Source organism: Zophobas morio, unplaced genomic scaffold (assembly GCF_036711695.1).
Source record: "Zophobas morio isolate AGI-343-1 ecotype UQ-CSIRO unplaced genomic scaffold, CSIRO_AGI_Zmor_V1 ptg000052l, whole genome shotgun sequence".
NCBI classification, from domain to species: Eukaryota; Metazoa; Arthropoda; class Insecta; order Coleoptera; family Tenebrionidae; genus Zophobas; species Zophobas morio.
In genome coordinates, this window is record NW_026972157.1 from 308,572 (window position 1) to 329,649 (window position 21,078).

The 21,078-nt window shown below is 37.2% G+C and overlaps 1 protein-coding gene and 1 long non-coding RNA gene across 2 annotated transcripts; one reads left to right on the forward strand and one right to left on the reverse strand.

Moving 5' to 3' along the window:
• Nucleotides 1-69: 69 nt before the first annotated feature.
• On the forward strand, nucleotides 70-1,641 carry LOC135142724 (uncharacterized). The gene is made up of 4 exons (XR_010282601.1): nucleotides 70-109; nucleotides 940-1,033; nucleotides 1,255-1,320; nucleotides 1,567-1,641. It is a non-coding gene; the product is annotated as an uncharacterized LOC135142724 (long non-coding RNA).
• A 9,900-nt stretch (nucleotides 1,642-11,541) lies between these two features.
• LOC135142723 (uncharacterized) lies at nucleotides 11,542-18,248 on the reverse strand. Its single transcript, XM_064074471.1, has 37 exons — nucleotides 18,152-18,248; nucleotides 17,787-17,939; nucleotides 17,648-17,730; nucleotides 17,346-17,506; nucleotides 17,193-17,294; nucleotides 17,020-17,102; nucleotides 16,816-16,969; nucleotides 16,581-16,765; nucleotides 16,466-16,528; nucleotides 16,223-16,397; nucleotides 15,986-16,167; nucleotides 15,719-15,927; nucleotides 15,557-15,666; nucleotides 15,445-15,494; nucleotides 15,226-15,379; nucleotides 15,028-15,163; nucleotides 14,860-14,971; nucleotides 14,704-14,808; nucleotides 14,566-14,653; nucleotides 14,437-14,510; nucleotides 14,258-14,377; nucleotides 14,052-14,199; nucleotides 13,945-13,993; nucleotides 13,847-13,884; nucleotides 13,698-13,790; nucleotides 13,575-13,646; nucleotides 13,434-13,525; nucleotides 13,282-13,373; nucleotides 12,933-13,232; nucleotides 12,725-12,872; nucleotides 12,572-12,664; nucleotides 12,366-12,520; nucleotides 12,199-12,310; nucleotides 12,087-12,149; nucleotides 11,877-12,027; nucleotides 11,770-11,828; nucleotides 11,542-11,705 (listed from the first exon to the last, which is right to left on the reverse strand). The coding sequence occupies exons 6-37, from the start codon at nucleotides 17,080-17,082 to the stop codon at nucleotides 11,565-11,567; spliced, it is 3,786 nt and encodes a 1,261-aa protein (XP_063930541.1). The 5' UTR covers nucleotides 17,083-17,102; nucleotides 17,193-17,294; nucleotides 17,346-17,506; nucleotides 17,648-17,730; nucleotides 17,787-17,939; nucleotides 18,152-18,248; the 3' UTR covers nucleotides 11,542-11,564.
• Nucleotides 18,249-21,078: the final 2,830 nt, after the last annotated feature.

The following is a 21,078-nucleotide window of genomic DNA, read 5'->3' on the forward strand; positions in this document are numbered from 1 at the left end:
TCTTCTATGTGTGATAGCCCGCGTTATATTTTAGCGACCTTTTATCATTTTTTTTCTATTACTAGGTTTTTTTATCTTCACTTGCACTGTTTTGTCTAGATTTTTCGAGGTTGGACAGTTATTGTTAACAATGTATATTTTGTATGTATCTATAAGCAATAAACAAGTGAGTGTTTGGACGGTTCAAAAAAATATATAATTATATTTATATATCCACATAAGAGAGTGTCTTCTGTGCTTTACTTACTCTGGTTTTCTTTATTTCTACCACAATGTTTGCCTATTTCTAGAGTGACCATGCGTTTTCTATGTCCCAATGTGTGGGGTGATTTACTTCAACTAAACTAGGAATGTGTGAACAAATACAACCAATTTTAGCAACTGCCGGTAACAAACAAGTTATAATAAAATGTGTATGGAATAATTCGAATTGATGTCATCATAGACCGGCCAGTTCACTTCTAAACCATTATTTTTTTTAATAAAAAATACTATTTTTCTTTTAGCAGTAAAACCATAACACCTTTCTGACAAAGTTTAATTGGGCAGTTTTATGATATTCGGTTTGGTATAGTTTCTTGGTTGTTATATGGTATCCCAGGCAGCCAATTTCTGGCCCAACAATTCTGGTGTTTCGGCTTAAAAGCCTCGGAAGCTGCATATGAAACCTTTTAACCCTTCAGTTAACCACATAATTCTGTGTTCTCTAGGGCTTCTTTCCGTCCTCTTTATAAATTCTGCTAGCGCCAATTATATATTTTTAATAAAATACTTATTTTTTATTTAAAGTAAACCATACATGCATTAAGTATTGGTATTAATTTGTGACTTTTATAAATTATTTTATATTGATTATTAACTTTATAAAAATTGAGGATTGGTTTTTTTCAAAACTTAATTGTAAATGAAGGTTTAGTAATCTCTTTTTCCTGCTCAAAGGCCTTGATAGTGTTACTCCAAAGTTAACAAAAGAAGGAGATGATCTATTGCCTATAGATTTTACTTATCTTCCTGGGTCTATAAAACATGCAAGGTATCCCTCCTAGAGGTTATTTTATCAACTAACCAATAGCACGATAGAATAAACTCTTTACTATCAGTCTGTTTCGGCTTTTGCCGGTTTTTGTAACGGTTTTTTTATTAACTATATTTGTTCTCACTAAAGAGCTTTATATACATTTACGATTTCTTGTAGCTGAATAATGTAAAATCTTGCAAAGTACTAGCATGTTTTCTTATCAACATTAAATTTAGATTTTTGAGCAAAAAGTCGCACACTTTCATCGTTCAGGATATATCTGTGATTAAAGAAGCTCTCAGGTTTATATTTTTTTGTGCTCGTGAAGATTTAAATATTTTGCACCCCCGTCCTTTATATGAATACCGGTTCTAATTATCTTACTAAATATCGCAAATCACTTGACTTTATATAGAACATAATTCGATAATTGGCACGTTTCCAACTAATTTTTGTTTATCTAAAGTAGTTAGACACTTAAATGCCGCAAAATTATAAAATTTTTGATATAAAGTTTATTAATTTCTTTTATCGCTATCACGCGAAAGGTATTTAAACAGCTGCCGGGAAGGTGTCGACTCGCCTTACATCTTTCCTTATAGAGAACCTGACGCTGATGCGGATGCAAATGAAAAGGAAAATGATTTTCAAGCTGTAATCGATAATGTCGATTTCTCAAATAATCTGAGTCTAAAAGATTTTGAGGGATGCCTCTAGAAGACTTAATAAATTTTTAGGAGTATTTTTTATTCATTGAAGACTTTAAGCTACCTATGAGCCTTCTATTTAGTTTAGTCATCCGTCTTTCGCTCTACTTAAGCTTTTCACATTGTTTAACAACTGTTATTGCTGCATTGGCACCTCCTTGTCCTCATAGAAATAATAAGATTATTTGAATGTAACAACGTGACAACTTAAGGCACCGATATTTTGAAAAAAAAAGCATATTGTTTAATGTCACGCTTGATTTGGTTATAATTCTAAATTATCTTAAATTCATTAAATTATTGTCTGGCGTGGGTGCCAGAAGATTTTAACTGAGTTTTTGCGCCGTATCCTATATAAGATTATATAATTATTTATAAAAATCTGGTACCCCCCGAAAACGTGCCAAGCACTATAAGCCGAAAGGGGGTGCGCGCTCGGTCAAGAACGCTACTACAGGAAATTGTTGCCTAAGGTATAATAATAATGCCGTAGAGAAATTCGACACAGCGGAAGATCTTAAAAAGTGCTTATATCTTGTTATTTCTGTCACAGCGATAAAGAGACGATCACATTATTTTATTTATTATAAAAGCCATTTCCTGGTGCTCGATTTAGTCAAAATTTTGTATACTCGAGCTCCCGATCATAAGTAATGACGGCCCCAGTCATTACAATAGCCTCTGTTATTTCACCTGTTTCTTACATGAGCTTGCTCACCAGCAGGTGGTTAGTTTGTTTGGTTTGGCAGTCATAAAGGACAAAAACATTGCGATGGAAGACAGCACTTAATAGGTCTAACTGAGAACCGGTGAAGGGCTTCATTTCGTACAAACTACGGTGCGCTTGTCGTCACGCTCAGCAACTTGTTTTGTTGTAATTAGAGTGCAGACGCTATAAATTCATGCAGCAGAAGTTTACGTCATCACTGACTGGATGCAAGATACACACCGTTTTTTGTCGCAGCGAAACCTCGCTCTCGCTGCCTTGACCTTCGCCTCGACATCGATCACGTGAAACTACCACAAAATGTCCTTGTCAGTAATGACTCCGAGGATTTCCAAGGAGCATTGAAGGTCAAAGGTGCTAACGAAGGGATGCTTTTCTTCCTCGTTTTTAAAGTAACTTTCCATTTATGACACCAATCAGCGAGCGCGCCAAGTCAGCTCTGCAGAGCTGCCTCAGCGGAGCGGGGAAGTGTTCAACGACGAGTAAAAAGTTTTATCCTCGACGTCTAGGACTATACGTGTGTGGGGTTTGGTTTGAAGAGCACGTCGCGCCTATTGATCTGAACAGTAAGGGCAAGAGAAGATATCATAATAATGTCTAGTGATCGCAATGTCCACGAGCACGTTAAAGACGCGACCGTTTAAATATTACTTCAGCGCCTGGCAAAGGCCACGAGGAACGGTTAACGTGCGTATCTTGTTTAGCAGACCTTCATGCCAGACGTGTCCAATGGCATGCTAAAGGCCGAGGAAGACGACGCTTGTTACCTTTTTTAAAAACGCGAGTAGTCCATTCTATTAGGCGGAGGAGCTGCTGAGTAATTTAAGTACCCTTGTCGAACACCAAATTGGAGATTCGGCAAGGCGTCACGAGAGTTAGCGATTTCCCTAAGATAACTTAGCGGCCTCGCCCAATTTGCCGACCACTAACGGGAGGCTGACGGGTCGGTGTTTTGCAAGTCACAGATTTTGGTATCGGTGCCTTCGGCGGCATCACAACAGTTGCCGCTTCCATCTTGGTGTAAAGGTGATTACGACCATCGCTGAATTTACTAGAGGCACAGATATTGTAACGCTGCTAACGGCAATTTTTTAAGCACCTCTTTTATATATTATCGGGGCCAGGCGTCTTTGGTTTTGGTAGCGCTTCAACATCTGCTTGTAGTCTGTATTAACTAACTCAAGTAGCTCGTTAGGTATTGGCGAGGGAAAATAATTCGTTTGAGGGGGTACATCTTCGACAATTAAGAAAGCAGGTGGCACGAAAAATTTAGCGAAGAGTAGCTTTTTATATATCACTTCCAATCACAGTCTATCCTTCGTGAAGTGACGGTGGTGTCCGCAATTTCTGACCCGTACAAAGTTTATTATATGGAGGGGTGCTGCCGCTGTTGCATGACTCCGGTATATGGCTTATAATTGCCTGTTCGATGATCCTTCTTAGATTAGCATATCGTGTTCACTTTCATAAAAAGAGTTGAAAAAAAATTCCTTCTTTTGTCTTTAAGCTTACCTTTCTTTTGGTATTATTATAAAAAGTCAATTGTGCTTGAATAAATTAAAAAGTTTTTTTTAATAATTCACTAAAGGATTTTTGATCTTGCTTTTGTAGTGAAGCAACAAAACTTATCATTCCCTTGACTATGTATTTAGCCCTTTACATATGTGGAAATTATGTCATAAGCAATATATTCTTCCACTTTAGCTTGCTTATAAAGTGCTACATCTTTAAGTAGAATATTACTATTTTAATACGTAACCCAATCTTACTGGGATCAAAAGTTGTTGTTATTGCTCTGTAGGACTCTTCTTTGGTCTTTGAAAGTTCGGATTTAAACTCGCCCTCGTAAATCTAATAAAATAGACAGCCTTTGCAATTAGTCATGCGCTCCTTTGGCAAATTGCCCATCGCAAGTTTTTATCACTTTCCCAGTGATAGGTGCATTTATTGTCGCATTTTACACCGTTTAGGACTTTAAAATGTGATCATTGTTAGGGCTCGCTACTTTAATAATTGATTTCCTATACCTAAGAAGTGCATCCGCTTTTAAAACAGCAAGAAATCTAGCAATCCCTAACTCGACAGCGGAAACAAATTATTTTGGTCACTTTTAAGAATCCTACCGAAACTGAGTTATAGTTAATTTTTTAAAATTACAATTGCAGTTTAAGTTTTCTGCAGTTTTATGGGAACCAAAGGGTGATCATTTTTGTTTAAAATTTTAATCTTCTTACATTAAGGATTTGGGATTTAATCTTGCGAAGGTTAGCTAATTGATGTTGGTTAGGTAGCTATAAACTTAATAGGCCAAATATGTAAAGTATATATATATTATCTGTTGGGGGAGTGCACTGGCGAATAACACTTCGGCTTGTCCGTTCTGAGAAGTCAAATCTCCGGGGAGTCTTACCACGTACTGCCCTCCCCCCTAGTAAATCGGAGCATTATGATACTCCTTGGAGATGTACGGGTACATAATCGCGCCCCAACCAAGAATAAGGGGGCTACGGTCTACATACCGAACATCCGCAAAATTCATCAATAAAAAAAAATATTATCCGTAAAAATTAATGGCCCAGTAAATCGTTGTGAAAGTCGGTGGCTCCGCACCTACACTTAGTGGGGAATAAGATTAAACAGTAATTGATAGTGAGTACGCTTGTAGCATGCTAGTGTTATTAACCAATAAATAAAATGCGTAGCTAGAACATTTTTTATGCTCCTCGGTTTGTTTTTTCTCTCTAAACGTTTGTCAGGGCATTGCGTCTTTACTATCACAGTTTGAGTTTAGGAAGCAGCGATAACGTTTAAAGATTGAGTATCCAAATTTTTTTTGTAAGGAAGTTGTATGCGTAACCACCAGACCCGTTGTCACCGACGGGAAGTGAACCGCGACCTTGAAACTGCGCGACAATACTCTAACCATGGAGCTACAGTGACAACCCACACCTTAGGACAGTGGATCTCCTAACGTTTAAGGGCGTTTTAGGTTATTAAAAAGCTTTGTAGTTTAGTGGACCACTATATAAATTGTTTGTTATTTAATAATACTAAAGCTTTCGGAACAGTTTTACTTTTTATAATTTCAAGCAAAATAACTTTTAAGATTAAATTTTTTTTAAGTTTCCAACTAAACTTTTAACATTCATTGTACGTTTAAAAAATAAACACCCCCCTTTTTAAAGTGACTGATACGTATAGTTATTTAACCAAACTCTATCTGCGAAAGTCATCGCACCCCAGGTTTGACATTTTTATCACTATTATAATTAAAAAAACGTTTTTAAGTTTGACTACATTGGAATGTAATAAGGGAATTTTATCGTTGTTATTATACTTCTTTTCACATCCTTATGAATGTACTATATGAACCTAGTAAGAAGTTATAAGCTCACTTAGAGATTGGGGGTTTTAGTAGCTTTATATATTCAATTTATGAAAAGCCATTTCTAGATTTGTCTGTGGTTTACTTAAGTTACTCATTATTCCTCGACTTAGCTTAACAGTTTCCTACTATTTTCAGACCTGTTTTCCGGTTGAAGAACATTTTTTTCAGTATTACTTTTAAATATATGGACAGAAAATAAACATTATTAGAATAATTTAAATGAAATTTATAATTATTTTTAAACTTTCATTAATCTAAAAGTTTCATCATCTCACGTTGTAATCACCATTATAAGATCAATAGAAATTTAGATAACGAAAGGGTGGTTCAAGGTATGCACATTGCGGGTAGGAGGATATTTTATACAACTATTTACGATTTGACAATATCCTTTGTTTTTGATTAATGGAGGTAGGCAGAGTTGCAGTTCTTTTTGATACGGGCTATCAATTTTATTGAGTCGTATGTTCAACCCAAGTAGTATTTTTACTTTACTTCCTGACTAGTTTATGGTCTCTAAGTTTATTAATTCACCAAAAATTTGTATTATTCCCCTTACTAAAATCTACTGAATAAAAAAAACAAAAACGCAGACAGACCAACCTGCTACGAAAGTTGATATTATAACTGAATTTAATAATCTTTTGATCTCTTCACATTTACCTTTAGAGTAATATACTTATTTGTACTAAAAAAATTTGTGATTGATTGAGTTTAGAGAGGCCAACTCCTCTGGAAGAGTTAAGTGTTTGCATTGCCGACGCACGCGCAAGTTTTATTGTTATGACTGCTGTATCCCTTTAGTTAGTAATCTACCTAAAGTTTTCTTGCCATTGCCTTTAATAATGTAACTATTTTTAGATGTTTTGCTTAATTTTGACTTATCTCTAAGTTTTTTTATTACCTAGTATTAAACATAACAACGAGCTAAATGGAAAAAGTACTTCTATTCACGCCAAAATTTTGGCGGCAGCAGACACAACAATTTTTGAATTTCCTTCTGCAGGTTTTGCTATTTAAAATAGTTTGTGACATATACATTTTTAGATTATAAATGTATATATATATTGCTTATGATGTTTTTAAAAAGGTGACCTCTGGATGATGTAAGCTTAGTAATTTTTTCTCTTATTATTTAGAGTTTATTTTTAGAATTAATTTTTTCTTTTTTTATTTTTCTTGTGTCTTATTTTTACCTTTTATCTATATTGTGAACTTGTACTCTTAATTTCATAAGTTTATCATAAGCCGCATCAGGTAATTAAAGTAAACTATCTTTTTTATGCACTGCACACTACTGCCTAAACTAATCGTTCTGTTAGCACACAAGACTGCAATTAGTTTTTTTTGTATTAACCATTGTGCACTTGAATGTTGTATATTGTAAACGATCTACAATATTATTGCACAATTTTTTTATTCTTTTATAAAAATTTTGTTAAGAAATCTGATTTGAGAAGTAGATTTTATTTCTTTTTAATGAAAACTTTTATTTCCTTATAGGTTTTTAATAATTGAGTTAAAAGTATCAGCTAACTTTTTTTAGAATGACAAACCTTCATTTGTATATTTGTGCATATAAAATTTACTTATTAATAATATTTAATTTACTTGTTACCTTTTAACTTTGTTTTGAGGACTTCCAACTTTTCAAGAAGGCGATGTACTTGTGTTTCCTGCAGTCAATGCTAAAGAACTTACCGATTTCGATTTGAAGTTTATTAAAAGAGTCCGATTTTTTTTAATTTTTACTTATATGTTGTATAATGAAGAAGCTGCTATTCACTCTTGTATCAAACTTTTTATTATACGATTAACTAAAAAGCAGAATACTTTTTTTAGTTTTCATGATTATCTTTGTTTTTATTTAAGTTTATTAAGTGAGTAGCCAAAATATCTTAAACCGGAAAACTCTTGTCGACACTTTTGAAATTATAAATATTAACTCACTTTTGTGGGGAATAAAGTTTGCTATGTATTGTTATGAGCCTATTTCATTGCTTAAGAAGTTCAGTGCTGTCCATTCTAAATTATGTGTATATATTTTTTGTTTAATAGGGATAAGCAGCTCCCATAATGCCTGCTCTTTTCACTTTATATAGTTGTATTATTATTTTTATGAGAAAAGGTGGTGTTCGTGGATGGCACATGGTCCCAGGTCACTAAAGTTATGCGCTACTTGGAGGATTTTTGCCTTCCAAAAGTGAAGTTAACTGAAGTTAATTGTTTTTGTATTACCACTTTTTTGTTTAATTTTTTCTCAATGGAATCGTCCATTTCTGTTAAAACTCTTTGTTTTATGATAGCCGGCGACTTTAACTCAGCGAGTGTTTACATTAATTAATTATGATATTTTAAGCAGCTGTTATAGTGTGCTTATAGTGTGTGCCTGTCATGCGTCCTTTTTTATTGGGATTATTTACAGCTTCACACAAAATTCTGGCGGCCGCAAAGAAGAAAACCCCCAACCCATCTGGCCACTATTGAAGCAATATACGAATTTTATAAGCAATACGACAGTCTGAATTATACAGTGGTATTCTTCTTCCAAGTTTTTTTTTTTTTTTGCTCTTCTCGTGCTTCGACTTGGTTGACGCTGAGGCTGCAAACTCATTTACAAAAACAATGTGTCTGTAAACAGTAGTGACTCCTGTTAAAAAATTTATATATTTAAAGGAGTAGCTTGGATAGGTTAGAAATATTCAAGTGTCCTATTTTAGTAAGAAATATCATGTTTTAACTGTGGCATTGCTCGTAAAATTTATTATTTAACCTTAATTTGCAGTATGATGGGAAATATGACGACCTGTTGTTTCTTTTCTCGTATTTTTGTTATAACAAAGTTAAACTTCGGAGCTGTTGAAACTTTGTCTTTGGCGGGATTGAACGGCAAAAATTGAAGTGATTGCCAAGCAATAAATAACTGCTATAATCTCATTTAATAAATATTGGGACCCCTAACATATGAAAAAAAAAATTGAAGGGTTTTTAGTCCTTCAGTAGCTAAACCGCTATAAGGCTGTAATGTTGAGTGTTAAAAAAGGTTTCTCTATTACACTTCATCTCCCCAGCAATATGCCTCTATGCCTGTCTCCCCAGCCAGCTTTGTCTTTAATAAAAACTGTGGTGGTACCGTAAAGGTGTGTCTGCTAGTAACATGTGTGGTACTAAAATATTTAAAAAAAGCTTTCTTAATGAATATTGAGGAGACCTCGTATCAAAATGTCGTGGTGTAAGATCGAAATTGGTCTTCGTTAGTATTAAGATAATTTGGCCATGTTGATATTATGGCAGTCATAATTACAGCAATTCCTCTTTAGTTTAGACTGGAGCTGCTGACGAGGGCTTTATACATGCAAGTTCGGTATGCTATAATGTTTTGGGTGACAATTTAATATTATATATTTTAACTGCATCCTTATGATATACTATGACATGTGTGTGTATAACCTAGAACTGCAAGGACTTGGACTGCTATGTTTTTAAACAGTGCTCCCAGCTTATATTGATTGCACGGTATGATGTGGAAGTTTATTTTATAAGTTGGGTACTTTGGCACGCCTCCGAAATTTTCGTCCTCATAAGTAGTGTTGGGACTCATTGAGCTTCCTCCCTTCTCTTCTACTAAACTCATATTCTTCAGAGCCTCAATTTTCCATAATCTTTGGCTTAAGGGAATAATGATAAGCATGTTTTTGCCCATGTTTTTGGGCTAACAGCTTGAAGAAACAGGCGATGCGGAAAGTTCATCTTTCGCTAATTATCTCGAGGTTTTCCGTCAGCTTTTAACAACATATCTTCTTTAAGAAATGCTTAGGGGTTTTTATTTCTATTGTACCGGCTAATTTATTTTCAGTAGTCACTCCAGGTCTTACACCCGAGCACTTGCGTGGCATCGCGAGTGTTTGTTTACCCTTTAGCAATATCTAAGTAATCTAAATTCTTGTGGTTCCTCAAATGCCATTTAAGCGGGTCCGGTTGGCCATCGCTAAAAACAGACCCAATTTTCCTGCGCATTCGTACTAGTCACAATACTGAGGGCTCCCTAACACCATTGTTAGGTTTTTCTTAAGCTTTCCGGATAGAACTTGCCTGTATATTTCGCCTTGAACAGTACATTCTTATAGGGTTAGAATCAACTTAGTCTTTCATTTAATTATCTTAATTGAACTTGAAAAGTTTTGCACCTTTGGGCTTTTAGCTCTATGTGAGAGGTCATCGGTTTACACAAATGCTTGCTCAAATGTATTACAAGCCTGTACCCACGGTAGTAACCATCGCATCTAAGAACTTAACCCTCTGACCTTAATTCACTGCCTTTTCTTTACCTTTTTAACGATGATCACTACCCTCTATTGTTCGGCGCTGGTATCACATTTTTAAATATCCGGAAGCCTATGAAGTCCCATTAGGCTATCGGCTCGAGGTTGAACAAGTATATAAGTGTTAAGCAATTTCTCTACCCCCAAGAGTAGCAGTATCGCCGCGCTCTCTGACTCATGCCCTCGCTGCCTGAAGAGTAGATTAGGGAGCACTTTTGTAAAAGTTCAACCCTTCTCTTGACCGTAAGCCAACGTGCTCCAATAGATCGTTGGCCTTAGTTCTGATGTAAATTCCATACAGCAGGTTGACTAAGTAAAACCACCATACCGGGCTTGAGGTTTGTCGCCTTGATATAGCAATTGAGAGTGTTAGCACGCAAATTAAGATCGTGAGTTTGCTTTTCATCGAAGTGATCCTCTTCTTCGGTCCTTAATGGTTGCGAATTCAACGTTGCCCTAATAAATTTTATTCTGGCCCCGTCAGGCCAGGATTTTTAATCAGATGAGCGTTAAAGATACCTCAGAATTTTTTCAGTTTCAAGAGCTGTCCTCTCTTAACAACTGGTACGGGCAGGTCCCTCTCTTTTTAACAAGACCATATAATTCAAATCTTATATCAACTTATAGTGCTTATTGTCTTTTTTAAAGTAACCTCTTAAGTATCAATACGCTTAGAATTAATTCAAGCCAATTATTAAAGGAGTTATTTACTCTTCAGTTAGTACAAGGTGAGTGAAATTTGCGGGTTGAGATAGTGGACTATATTGTGACCTACGCAGTTCATTCTTAGTTCTTAAAAATGTGAATCAGTGCTTAGATTAAGGACTACACGGAGGGACTTGTTTACAGTTGTAAAAGGAAAGCTACGTAACTTTAAAAAATGAGACATGGAAATAACATCCACATAGGAAAAACTAGTAAAAAATTACTTATAATTTTTGTTTGCACGGGAACAGTTTTTATTAAAGTGAATATTATAAGGAAGTTTGCCTTTCTCATATTATAATATAACGCGCACGTTATGTGCCAAACAATTTACAAAGGTAATATTTGAGGTTTTTACTACGCCTTCTAACTGCTAGTAGAAATACTACGTATCGGAAAAATTTTACTTAAAAATTTCGTAGTTATCCCATAACGGTTGTTACGTGTCTCGTTTATAAATTATTTATAAGAACCGCCTTAATAAAGTTATTTTGTGCAATATTATAAACAATAACAAGTTAAAAAAGACCTGTAAATGCCATTTTTGTGCCTCCTTTTAACAACAAAAGAGAAAGAATAAAAGCACATGCTATATTAGCCGTTTTAGTACAACAAATAATAGCCGGCAGAACGACTGCTTCAGGGTAAAAAGTTGTATAGCTTGATTAGGCGAATAATGACACATAGTGTCTTAAGTTTATTGGGTGGTTGGCGTTTTATAAAACTTGCCGGGTAATTGCCGGCTAGATGACTCTTGTGCTAGACGGCAGGAGCGGCATAGAAGGTTCCCTTCTTGAATGTAAAAGGTTTGGTTCTCCTCTGGGCAACTGTAGCAAATCTGAAGGCGAGGGAGTCAATTAAGAACACGGAGCTCGGTACGAGCCAAAGGGCGATGTTATGACCTCACACTTGAAACAAGAGACGTGCCAGGAGTTGTCTTTGGCTTCAACGAATTCAACATCTGCATTGAGTGAACATAGTGGAAAACAGAGCAGGAAAGAATAAGGACCCTCGATAGGCATATGACAAGCGGCGCATCTGCGTGCTATATAGTCCTCAAAGTCTTTCAGACAGTACGGTTGGCCGTAGACCTCCATAAACGGGTTGGTTTTTAAGTTGATGCCACAGTGAGCACACAAGAAATGGTCGCTGTGGAAGTACTAAACAAATAAAATGACAATGTTGACTTGAGATGAAAAAAACACGGCGGAAGCACCACCTTCCCGCAAGCTTTAAGATGAGCCTCTCGCTTATCAATTTTTCCGTTACAAGAGGCACAGACCTAATAAAACGCAATAGGAAGCAGCAAGGGAGGGAAAGGGAGGAGTAACCTTGGCAAAGATCCTCTCGTAGTCTTCCGTGCAGTAGAATTTGGAGTCCTGGCTTTCAACGAAGCAGCGGTCAATGAGGCTGTGCTTGCAACAGACGCATGTGAAGTGTTGCCTTAAAATTCTTTATGGCAGCCATACTTACTAGTAGAACGCAGTAGTGGAAGTACCTATGAAAAGACTTACTGCCCACGCTAACCCAGTCGCTGCACGGCGAAAGTGCTTCCTTGCACACTTCACATAGCCTGCGAGGAGCGTCGCAGGTTGGTGATTCTATAGCGCGTAGCTCGTTTTCAACCAAAGCCCACATCTCCGAATGACCTGACTATGCTGGAGTAAAGGTGAAGTAAAATAGCAAACAGCCGAAAAGAGGTACCTGAATTCTTCTGGTGTGTCTCTCATAAGACGGCACCAGGTTATTATCAGGAGTAACAACGAAATTGTAGAAGTTTAACTCTTTCTTAACAATCTGCCTCCGCAGTTTATAAGTAGAATCCATCCACCAACACCGTCTTTTATACGCATTCACCTGCGAGATTGGCTCCAGGTTACCCGACTTCAGAAGCACCAAAAAACCAATGTCTCGTGTGCTGGCCTTGAGCTGCTGCAAATCTGAAGATAATAAATTGGGGAGCAGTGCTTGGCATAGCAGCGTTTGCCCTCCGTCCGCATAGTTTCTTGTTGTAAATAATACGCTATAAGAGAGTTGTCAGTAGCACACAAGAAGCAAACTGAACCTCAACGATGCGGCCCGCAGGAGCACATTGCCGCGGAACCTAAACGTGCCGGTCAAACTGTCCGGGAGGGATAGTACGAGGCCGTAGTCGATCCCTATCTTCGCTCGAAGGCCTCTATGCACGAGTATATTATGTGAGCCGCCTCGGGTTGTAGAGGCCTCCGGGAGTTCTAAAATATCGGGCGCCCACGGGGCCTCCTTCAGTTTTTCGTGGCACATCAACGCAAAGGCCACGGCTTTCTTAAGCTCTTTGAAAAGGGATTCAAAAACGCCGTTGTCACATTTGAGCTCATGGCCATGCCTCAGTAAAAAGTAAGAGGTGAATTTCATGTGAAGGCTTTGAAGGATACCAGTAGGCGGAACAGCGTTTTATAATTTCTTCATAGAGAAGAAGAGCTTGCAAAAAGGCAGCATGATTTTTCTCTTGAATATTCTCCATATTCTAGAAAAAAATCATATGATCAGGCGAATTGCAGCAACACAACAACAGAAAACCACGAACCTTAATGGATATAGAGACACAGGCAACCTTACCTCTTGGAAGCGTTTTCTGCTGAAGCCTAAACTTTCGTATAAACATATTTCGGTGCCCCTCTGTTACATGTGAGCAGGCAGTGTAAAAGTGTTGACAGTAAAGAGGTACGTTGATCGTTGACTATTGGCGGAAACTGTCTTTCAGGAAGGCCAGGAAGGTCAAGCTGAACAACTTTTAGCCCTGTCAAAAAGTTGCAAAAAATAAAGAATGCACAACAAGACAATAATATACGGCTTGGAAAGCGCGGTGGGCCCAACTCCCCTACTTCCCTAGCACGAACTTTAAGAATTTTGGTAACGCTTTCAGCTAGATTATCCCATGTGTCTGCAATGTCGTAAGATAGTATGTGCGCTTTTGACAGAAAAAGGGCAAAGAGCAACCTTTGTCAACCAAAACTTGCCCGCTGGCACTGACATCCCTGCGCCGTTAAGAGGGGCGTAAGTCGAGAGCAGCACAGCTAAAAGAAAAGGTATGCCACCTGAGACTTTCTGCTCTCTGAACAGGAGGCCCAGAGTATACTAAACGTCCTATAATTGGTCCCAAGAACAATAATTATGATAAGGCTAGAAGTCTAGCACCAAGTACCAGTTATGCTATCAAGGTTGCATTCTGCACGCCCGCCGCTAATTCCGAACCCCATCTGGAGGATCAATGACTCAGTAGCATAAGCTTCTTCAGTACTAGGTTGATTCATCTGCCAACTGACGTCAACTTTCAGTAAGGCGTGCTGCGTCTGCTCAGAAAGTAGCAGCTATAAGAAAACATTTTCTGACGGTCAAAAAGCACGCTACAGCGGATACGAAGGCCAAGGCATCCAAGAGCGAGTTAAAAGTACAGCTGCACTCATGGGCACCATCAGAAAAGCAGTAACCATGGATAGAGCGAGCCTGCTTCAGTATACGGTGGCAAGTCTAAGCCATGGCAGGTCACATGAGAACGCCAAGTTGTTCCGCAATAACTATACACGTACCTTCAAAGAATGAGGCGAACTCTCTTCTACAAATACGCAGACAACGATAAGGTCCTGAAGCCCGGCATCAAAGCCTTCAACAAAGAGTTGAGGGTGGTAAGAGAAAGGGATGGACAACTATGACTTAACCGAGAAGGCTATCAAAGTCTTGTGTTAGGGCTTCCATGTCGTGCATTTTACTGGGTTCGGGTTGCTGTGCTAATTCCCCAGGCTGCTGCTTTCAATGAGCAGATGAGAGAAATAACCATAGGAGGTATCGGTGTATACCGCTTTAAAATCTTTAAAGTCTTCCCTAGACTCAAAATCTGCTTCGAGAAAAGTAGAAGTCTTACTGGCAAACAATTTGACCCACTTAACAAACTCAAGGGCTTCCTAGAAGGGGGAATACGTGGTTCTCCAACAACATGCATTAAAAAGTTTTACTTTCATCAATGCTTCAGCCTCAAGAGTAGACCCGCTGCTGTCGCACTGCTCCGCCAACAACTTCAGCGACTTCACAAAGGCAGTCAGCTCAGAGTACTTTACTGAGAGAAACCTGTAAGGATTATAGGGCAATATGAGGAACTCGAACAAAATAGAAGAATCAAGTACGAAGATGCTTCGATGTGCGTATGCTGCGCATTATATGTGCCCAATACAGAATCATTCAGATTCTGAAGCACAGGCCCGAACGTGCGTCCTCCGTCAGAATCAGAGTACCGAGTAAGAAGCATAGTGACGTGATGCACTATAGCAAAGTTCAAGAAATTGAAAACAGCAGTGATAGGACAAAAGCTGGGCCGTACAAACCTACTGTTCTTACCAGTAGCCGAACCACCGACTTCTCGTTACGGTCTAACTTACAGGCTTCTTCATCCATAGTATGTTCCCAAGTAAAAACTTCTCCAGGATGCTGGTTTGGTGCCTTTTCCACGACAGGACCGGGAGGGGCAACAGATGTTCGCTTGCATCGCATAAAATAATAGGGTCGAGTCAGAATAAGTAAAGGGATAAATAAATGAGACAAACCTCCCTCTTGGAAAGGAGTTTTAAAGCATTTAATTTACTTAAAAGTAATGCTAACAAAGTTGGTTAAAATTTGAGCAATAAACCGCGAAAGATTAAATGGGTTAAGTCGGACCTTGCAGGTCCTCTACGATACATACAAGGTTTTGGAGGCAGCGCTTACTGTCCGTACATTTCAATGCTCGTGCTTTCAAGTCAGGCAAGAGAGCAACGAAGTGCTGATGCCTTCAACGAGGTTCATATACTGAAGGCGAATATAGCAAGATAGGCAAAGTACAGTAACGCTAAGCGTTTGGCCCCATTAGCAAGTGGACTGCACTCGCGCTGACTGTCGGTGCAGAACCGGTCGAAGAAGAACTTTGCTTTATCCGTATAATTGCTAATAATGAGATTCATCGGCAGCATATATTCTTCTTTTTCCTCAAATGCGACGAAAAAGAAAACGTTTTTAACACATTTGGCCACTAACGTAAGAGCTCTCGAGACCTGCAAAATATAGAGCACAGTGAACGTAGCGGGGCGAAAAGTCAAATCCCCTGATTACATTGTCATCGGGTATTTTATCAGCAAGGCCAAAAAGATGAGGGCCCATAATTGCGGGGCTGAAGAACCGCAGAATCAGAAAAGCTGCAACGGCCGTGTAGCGCACAGTTGGCCCGAACCGTTCCATAGCACTCTTTCTCAAGTCGTACATGGCGCCCCGGATCTCTATAGGGCACTCGGAGACTGTACACGCAAAACTCAACACCACGGGGGGAAAACGGGGTCAACCGGCAATCACCTGAAGCTAAAATGGTCTCGACAACACCACAAACATGACGTTTTAGAGTTTTCAGGTTTTTCCCTAGAGACGAACCTTTCTTAATAAAACTTGGGTTTATCTCGCACGACTTCTTCTCTTTTAAAAGAGCCTCTATGGATGGGCCCACGGTTTTTCGTAAATACTGATGCCCAACCTATGAAGGGCACAAAAAAAATGTTTTTTAAAGAAGAGAACCCTCGTATATAAAAACTAGGCACAAACCCGCTTTATAAACGCTTCAAACGTTTTGGTGGTTATGGAATTAGAACGGAATAGACTGTCTCCCTAAAGTTGCCAACAAGTAATATAAAGAGAAAAAAATGGGAAAGAAAATCACCTGTTCACAGGTGTTAAAAACCTCGTAATCAGAAAGTTTTTTTAAATGCATTCGGAGACAATTCTTCGAGAGAAAAGCCTTTAGCAGTATCTTGCTAGTATCCTCCTTATTCCGACTTTCTTCGTTCAACGCTTCAGTTAAAAACGTTGGAGTATCCTTTACGACTTCCCAAATCGGTTCATACGCTAAAAAAATATGTGCGCTATACAGTATAAACGCCAACATAAGAAGGCACCTGGCGTGGGTAGAACTGGGAGGTTCGAATAGAAGAGCTTCATTCGAACTTTAGTGCCGACGGGATCGCCCAGGGTGAGTGGATAGTAACGGTTTAGCGGGTACCATGAAGTTACTTTTGAGCCGACACGGATGTATTTTAAAGGAATAACCAACTGTTTGTTGTGCCGGTTAGTAAATAAAGGCGAAAAGCCAGACTCTCCACCTTTCCTACAAGAGAGTCCTCGCAGGTCAAAGCCCCAGGGGAAACGTTATGCAGACAGACCATGATCTGTTGGCTTTCAAGGTCTAAAATGTTGCCAACATTAGTAAACTGAAAAAACCTTGATAAGCACAGCAATACAAACTTCCAAAAAAAGAAGTTTATTTGCTTCTTACCCTTCACATCGGTTAAACAGAAGGACGTTTCCTTGCTTTTAAATAAAAGAGCTGGACCTTTCGTAATTTCCACAGTCCCCAAGTCAACAGAAAAGCCTTTCTCTAGTATTGTTTATTATCATCTATGTACTGGCGTTTCTATAAATCCTAAACCTGTTAGAGTAATATAGGCAAGCAAACTTGAATTGCTAACAGTGAAATTTAGTTTTCTTCCCTCAAGAAAAAGAAGGGATATTTGTGGTCCTTGAGGTGTTTTATAAGCTTCAACTTGTAACTTAACCTCCCCAGCGATTTGAATGTCAGTGTCAAAATCTCTTAAAATTGCCGTTAAACACAATATTGTTTTAATAATAGCAAAATAATTTAGAAGAGAAAAGTGGCTCATAATTTTATAAAAAACACTGGTAAAATAAATAATAATAAAATTATTTATAATTTTTTATATACGGGCGCACCTTAAAACGTACCAGTCCTCTTTCCCACTCACAGCAGGCAATGATTCTCTTGGAATTTCTACCAAACCTAGGCAACTTTCTAACTATTAAAACAAAAGGCTAAAAAAGATAACTATTAGCAATTAACAAGATGAATCACTTGCTTATTTCTCCCATATAGGACGATTTGAGTGCGCTGAAAGTAGGGGGGCAAATCCCCTACAACGAATTTTTCTCTAATAATAATTTGACTTGTTGCCAAACCTTTTACTTTATTCTCTAAAAAGTTTGTAATCACTGACGTCCTTTTCCACTACGTATTTTAATAGATACATAATAATTGAACAATTTTTGCAATTTAAAAAAAAATAAAATAATAATTAACAAATATTTCGTTTGCGGCCCGTATCAAAACGTTTACTAATAGGACTGGTACTATAAAAAGTTAACAAAAACTCATTTTTAAACCCATCTATTTAAGTAGAAAAGGCTACAGTTACTTGCGCAAATTTAAAAAAAATTTACCTCACTTAAATCAATTAAAAATTTGCAATAAAAACTTTCATATGCCCCTGCATCTTTAATCTCGTAGAGGCTAACGGAAAGCTTAAGGTTGATTAATAAGTCGTCAACCATGAGTCATATCTAATGCGGTGGTCTCGCTTCCCTTCGATAGACCGGCCTAGAAAAAGACATAGTAATAACTACTTCGCAATTAAAAACAATTCTAAATTTAGAAAATAGCAACTACTTTTGTTAGAAAGGGGTCACGTATGCCCAATACCAAATTTGGTTGCGCTAAATATAAACCGACAGCTCTTTAATCAGAGCGTTGGTTTTCTTAACGAAACCGTAGTATGTTTTTCTAAATTCATGTAAAGCCCATTTTATCAACTGGTAATTTGTTGGCCGATTTAGAGTATGACCTGCGGTATTGTATTTATATACAAATTCCTACGTGAGAAGAGTGGGTGGGTTTCGTCGATTGTTACCTAGACTTCAGCCTTGTGTAATCGAGGTTTAGTTCCTATGACTATATATTTAAAACCGTCAAAAAAAAATAAGTTATAGTTGACGCGGTTTACGAAGAAGGTATGTTCAACCTATCATATTTACTTCCTTTTTTTTTCAATAAAGATAACAAATGTGTTTTAAAAATTAACATAGCTTTATACCTTTAAAAATTCTGCTAGGCTCTTTCACAAAGATTTATCAATATTAAAAAGGTACGGATATATACAGAACAAAATTTATGAGTGCGTTTTTCACTACAAATTTAGATACATAGGTAGGAATATATGAAGACAACTGTATTGTAGTTGGAGATCTTAAATCTTTCCTTAGAAAAATGAAAGCAGAGTACAGTATAAAAGAATGCTACAAACTTAGAAAAAAAACCCTTAGGAATAACATAATAAACTATAGAGATATTCGATCTTGAATCAAACTGGAAATTACCGATTGCATCGAAATTTCGTATTGGGCACCAAGCATAATTGAAATTACCAATCTCTACCAGCATTAAAGTGAAACCCTATTTGGAAGACAGTCCTAGTCATGTGCACTGCAGCCTACTTAGATCGTTACTAAACATAGCTGACAGCACACGGCCGGATATCACATACACGACTTCCATGTTGGGAAGGTTTCTGCAATGCAGTAGTGAAGAACACATGAAATATGTAATAAGAACATTGCAATACTTATACTACACCAAAGAACTTTCATTACCCTCAAAACCAGCGTTATCAACGTAGCATACTAATAGAGTGCTACTGTGATGCTCACGAGCTAATAGTTACAACTTCAAAACCACAGTGGGCTATATTATACTTATCAATCGCAGCCCTATCTATAGTATTCCTATCTTGACAATACTAAAATTAACAAATCCTCCTCTTAAGCTGAATATATTGCCTTAAGTAAGGCTTTATTGAACACCCTTGCAATACAAATTATAATTATTGAACTTTTTCCTAACTTTGATATCAAAATAAAAATTTATACCGATAACGAAGCAGTAAAAGATATACTGAAACCGATGCTTCAAATAGGCGTACAAGATATTGATATCGCTTATCACTATGTTAAAGAAGAATTACAAAGAAATAATTGCTAGATTAAGGGCATTACTTCGGCAACAAACTTAACTGAGATGTTTACGAAGTTCATTATCTATACAGAAACATGGGAGTCTAATTCACGAATTTCTTGAGGTAATTGATTAATATGCAGTTATAACATTCTGAATGATTATTAAGTGTCTCAAACATACTAAACCCTCAGTACAACAAAAATGTTCCGGAATAATAGGAAATTATATATATATAAAAATTATCAATCCAAGTAAATCAGCCCTCCATCCTTTTATGTTCTTTCTTTTTTTGTTATTTTCTTATGAGGTAGCGACCCAAGTGTGACATCCTTCGTGTGAAAAAGCGAGCAAACCTTCGTTGGGCAGTAAAAGGAAGGCGTGTACAAGTTTCGCACTTGGCCGACAATGAAACGCGATTTTGCTTTTTAGGTTAATGACATTTTAGCAAGAGCGTTATTACCTCATGTACGATAAAACAAACTGCTGTACCTTTTAACGAATGCGATGTTGAAAAAAATGGTGCATTTTATTGGGAAATGGGAGCTAGAGCCGGTGGTGACGGTCTCCTTCTTAGAGATTATGGTTGATTACAAAGTTAACTTTAAATCGAACCCAAGGGGTAATTAGATCTTGACAAAAAGTTAATTATACGGGAACCTGTTTGAGGGCTTGAATACTCAATGTTCGTTAACCCAACCCAGCATTCGTAAACACCCTTTGTAAATAAAGACTTCTAATTTTTCCTGATCTTTTTCCTGTAAAAACAGGCACACTGTAAAAAAACTTTCGTATGTATTATTTAAGAATTTAAATACGGCTATTATAATTATTAAGTATATACATTTACGTTTTCAACGGAGGTACTAGTAAAAAACAGTTTGCAAAGATTATAAAACTCTCATTTAACGTAATGGGCTGAATTTTGGTTATCTATAATATTTTTTTGACAAAAAAGTCAATTGAGGGTCTAGATATATTTTTCTATTAATAGTTTGTGTTTATTTTAATTTCCTCTTCCCCCTTCGTCGTTTCTTGTTAAGCAGGCTGCAAGTTTGACTAGCTTGACTTGTTAAAAATATACAAGGGGGTAAAGATAGGGCTTGGTTTCTCTCATAAATATTTGGAAAAATAGGCTTATTCTTTACTGCTTTTAATGCAAGAGGCCAAAGCAAAACTACAATGATAAATAAATGTAGGCTGCAACAATTTAAGTTAAAGTTATTAAAAAAATACATCTAGTTATAAATATGGGTTATATTAAGAAAGCCTACTCTTTGTAGCACCCTGGCTTCATTGGAATTTAGAAAAAGGTCAACTGAATATGTATTTCCTCTGCGGCTTATATTTGACTAAATGT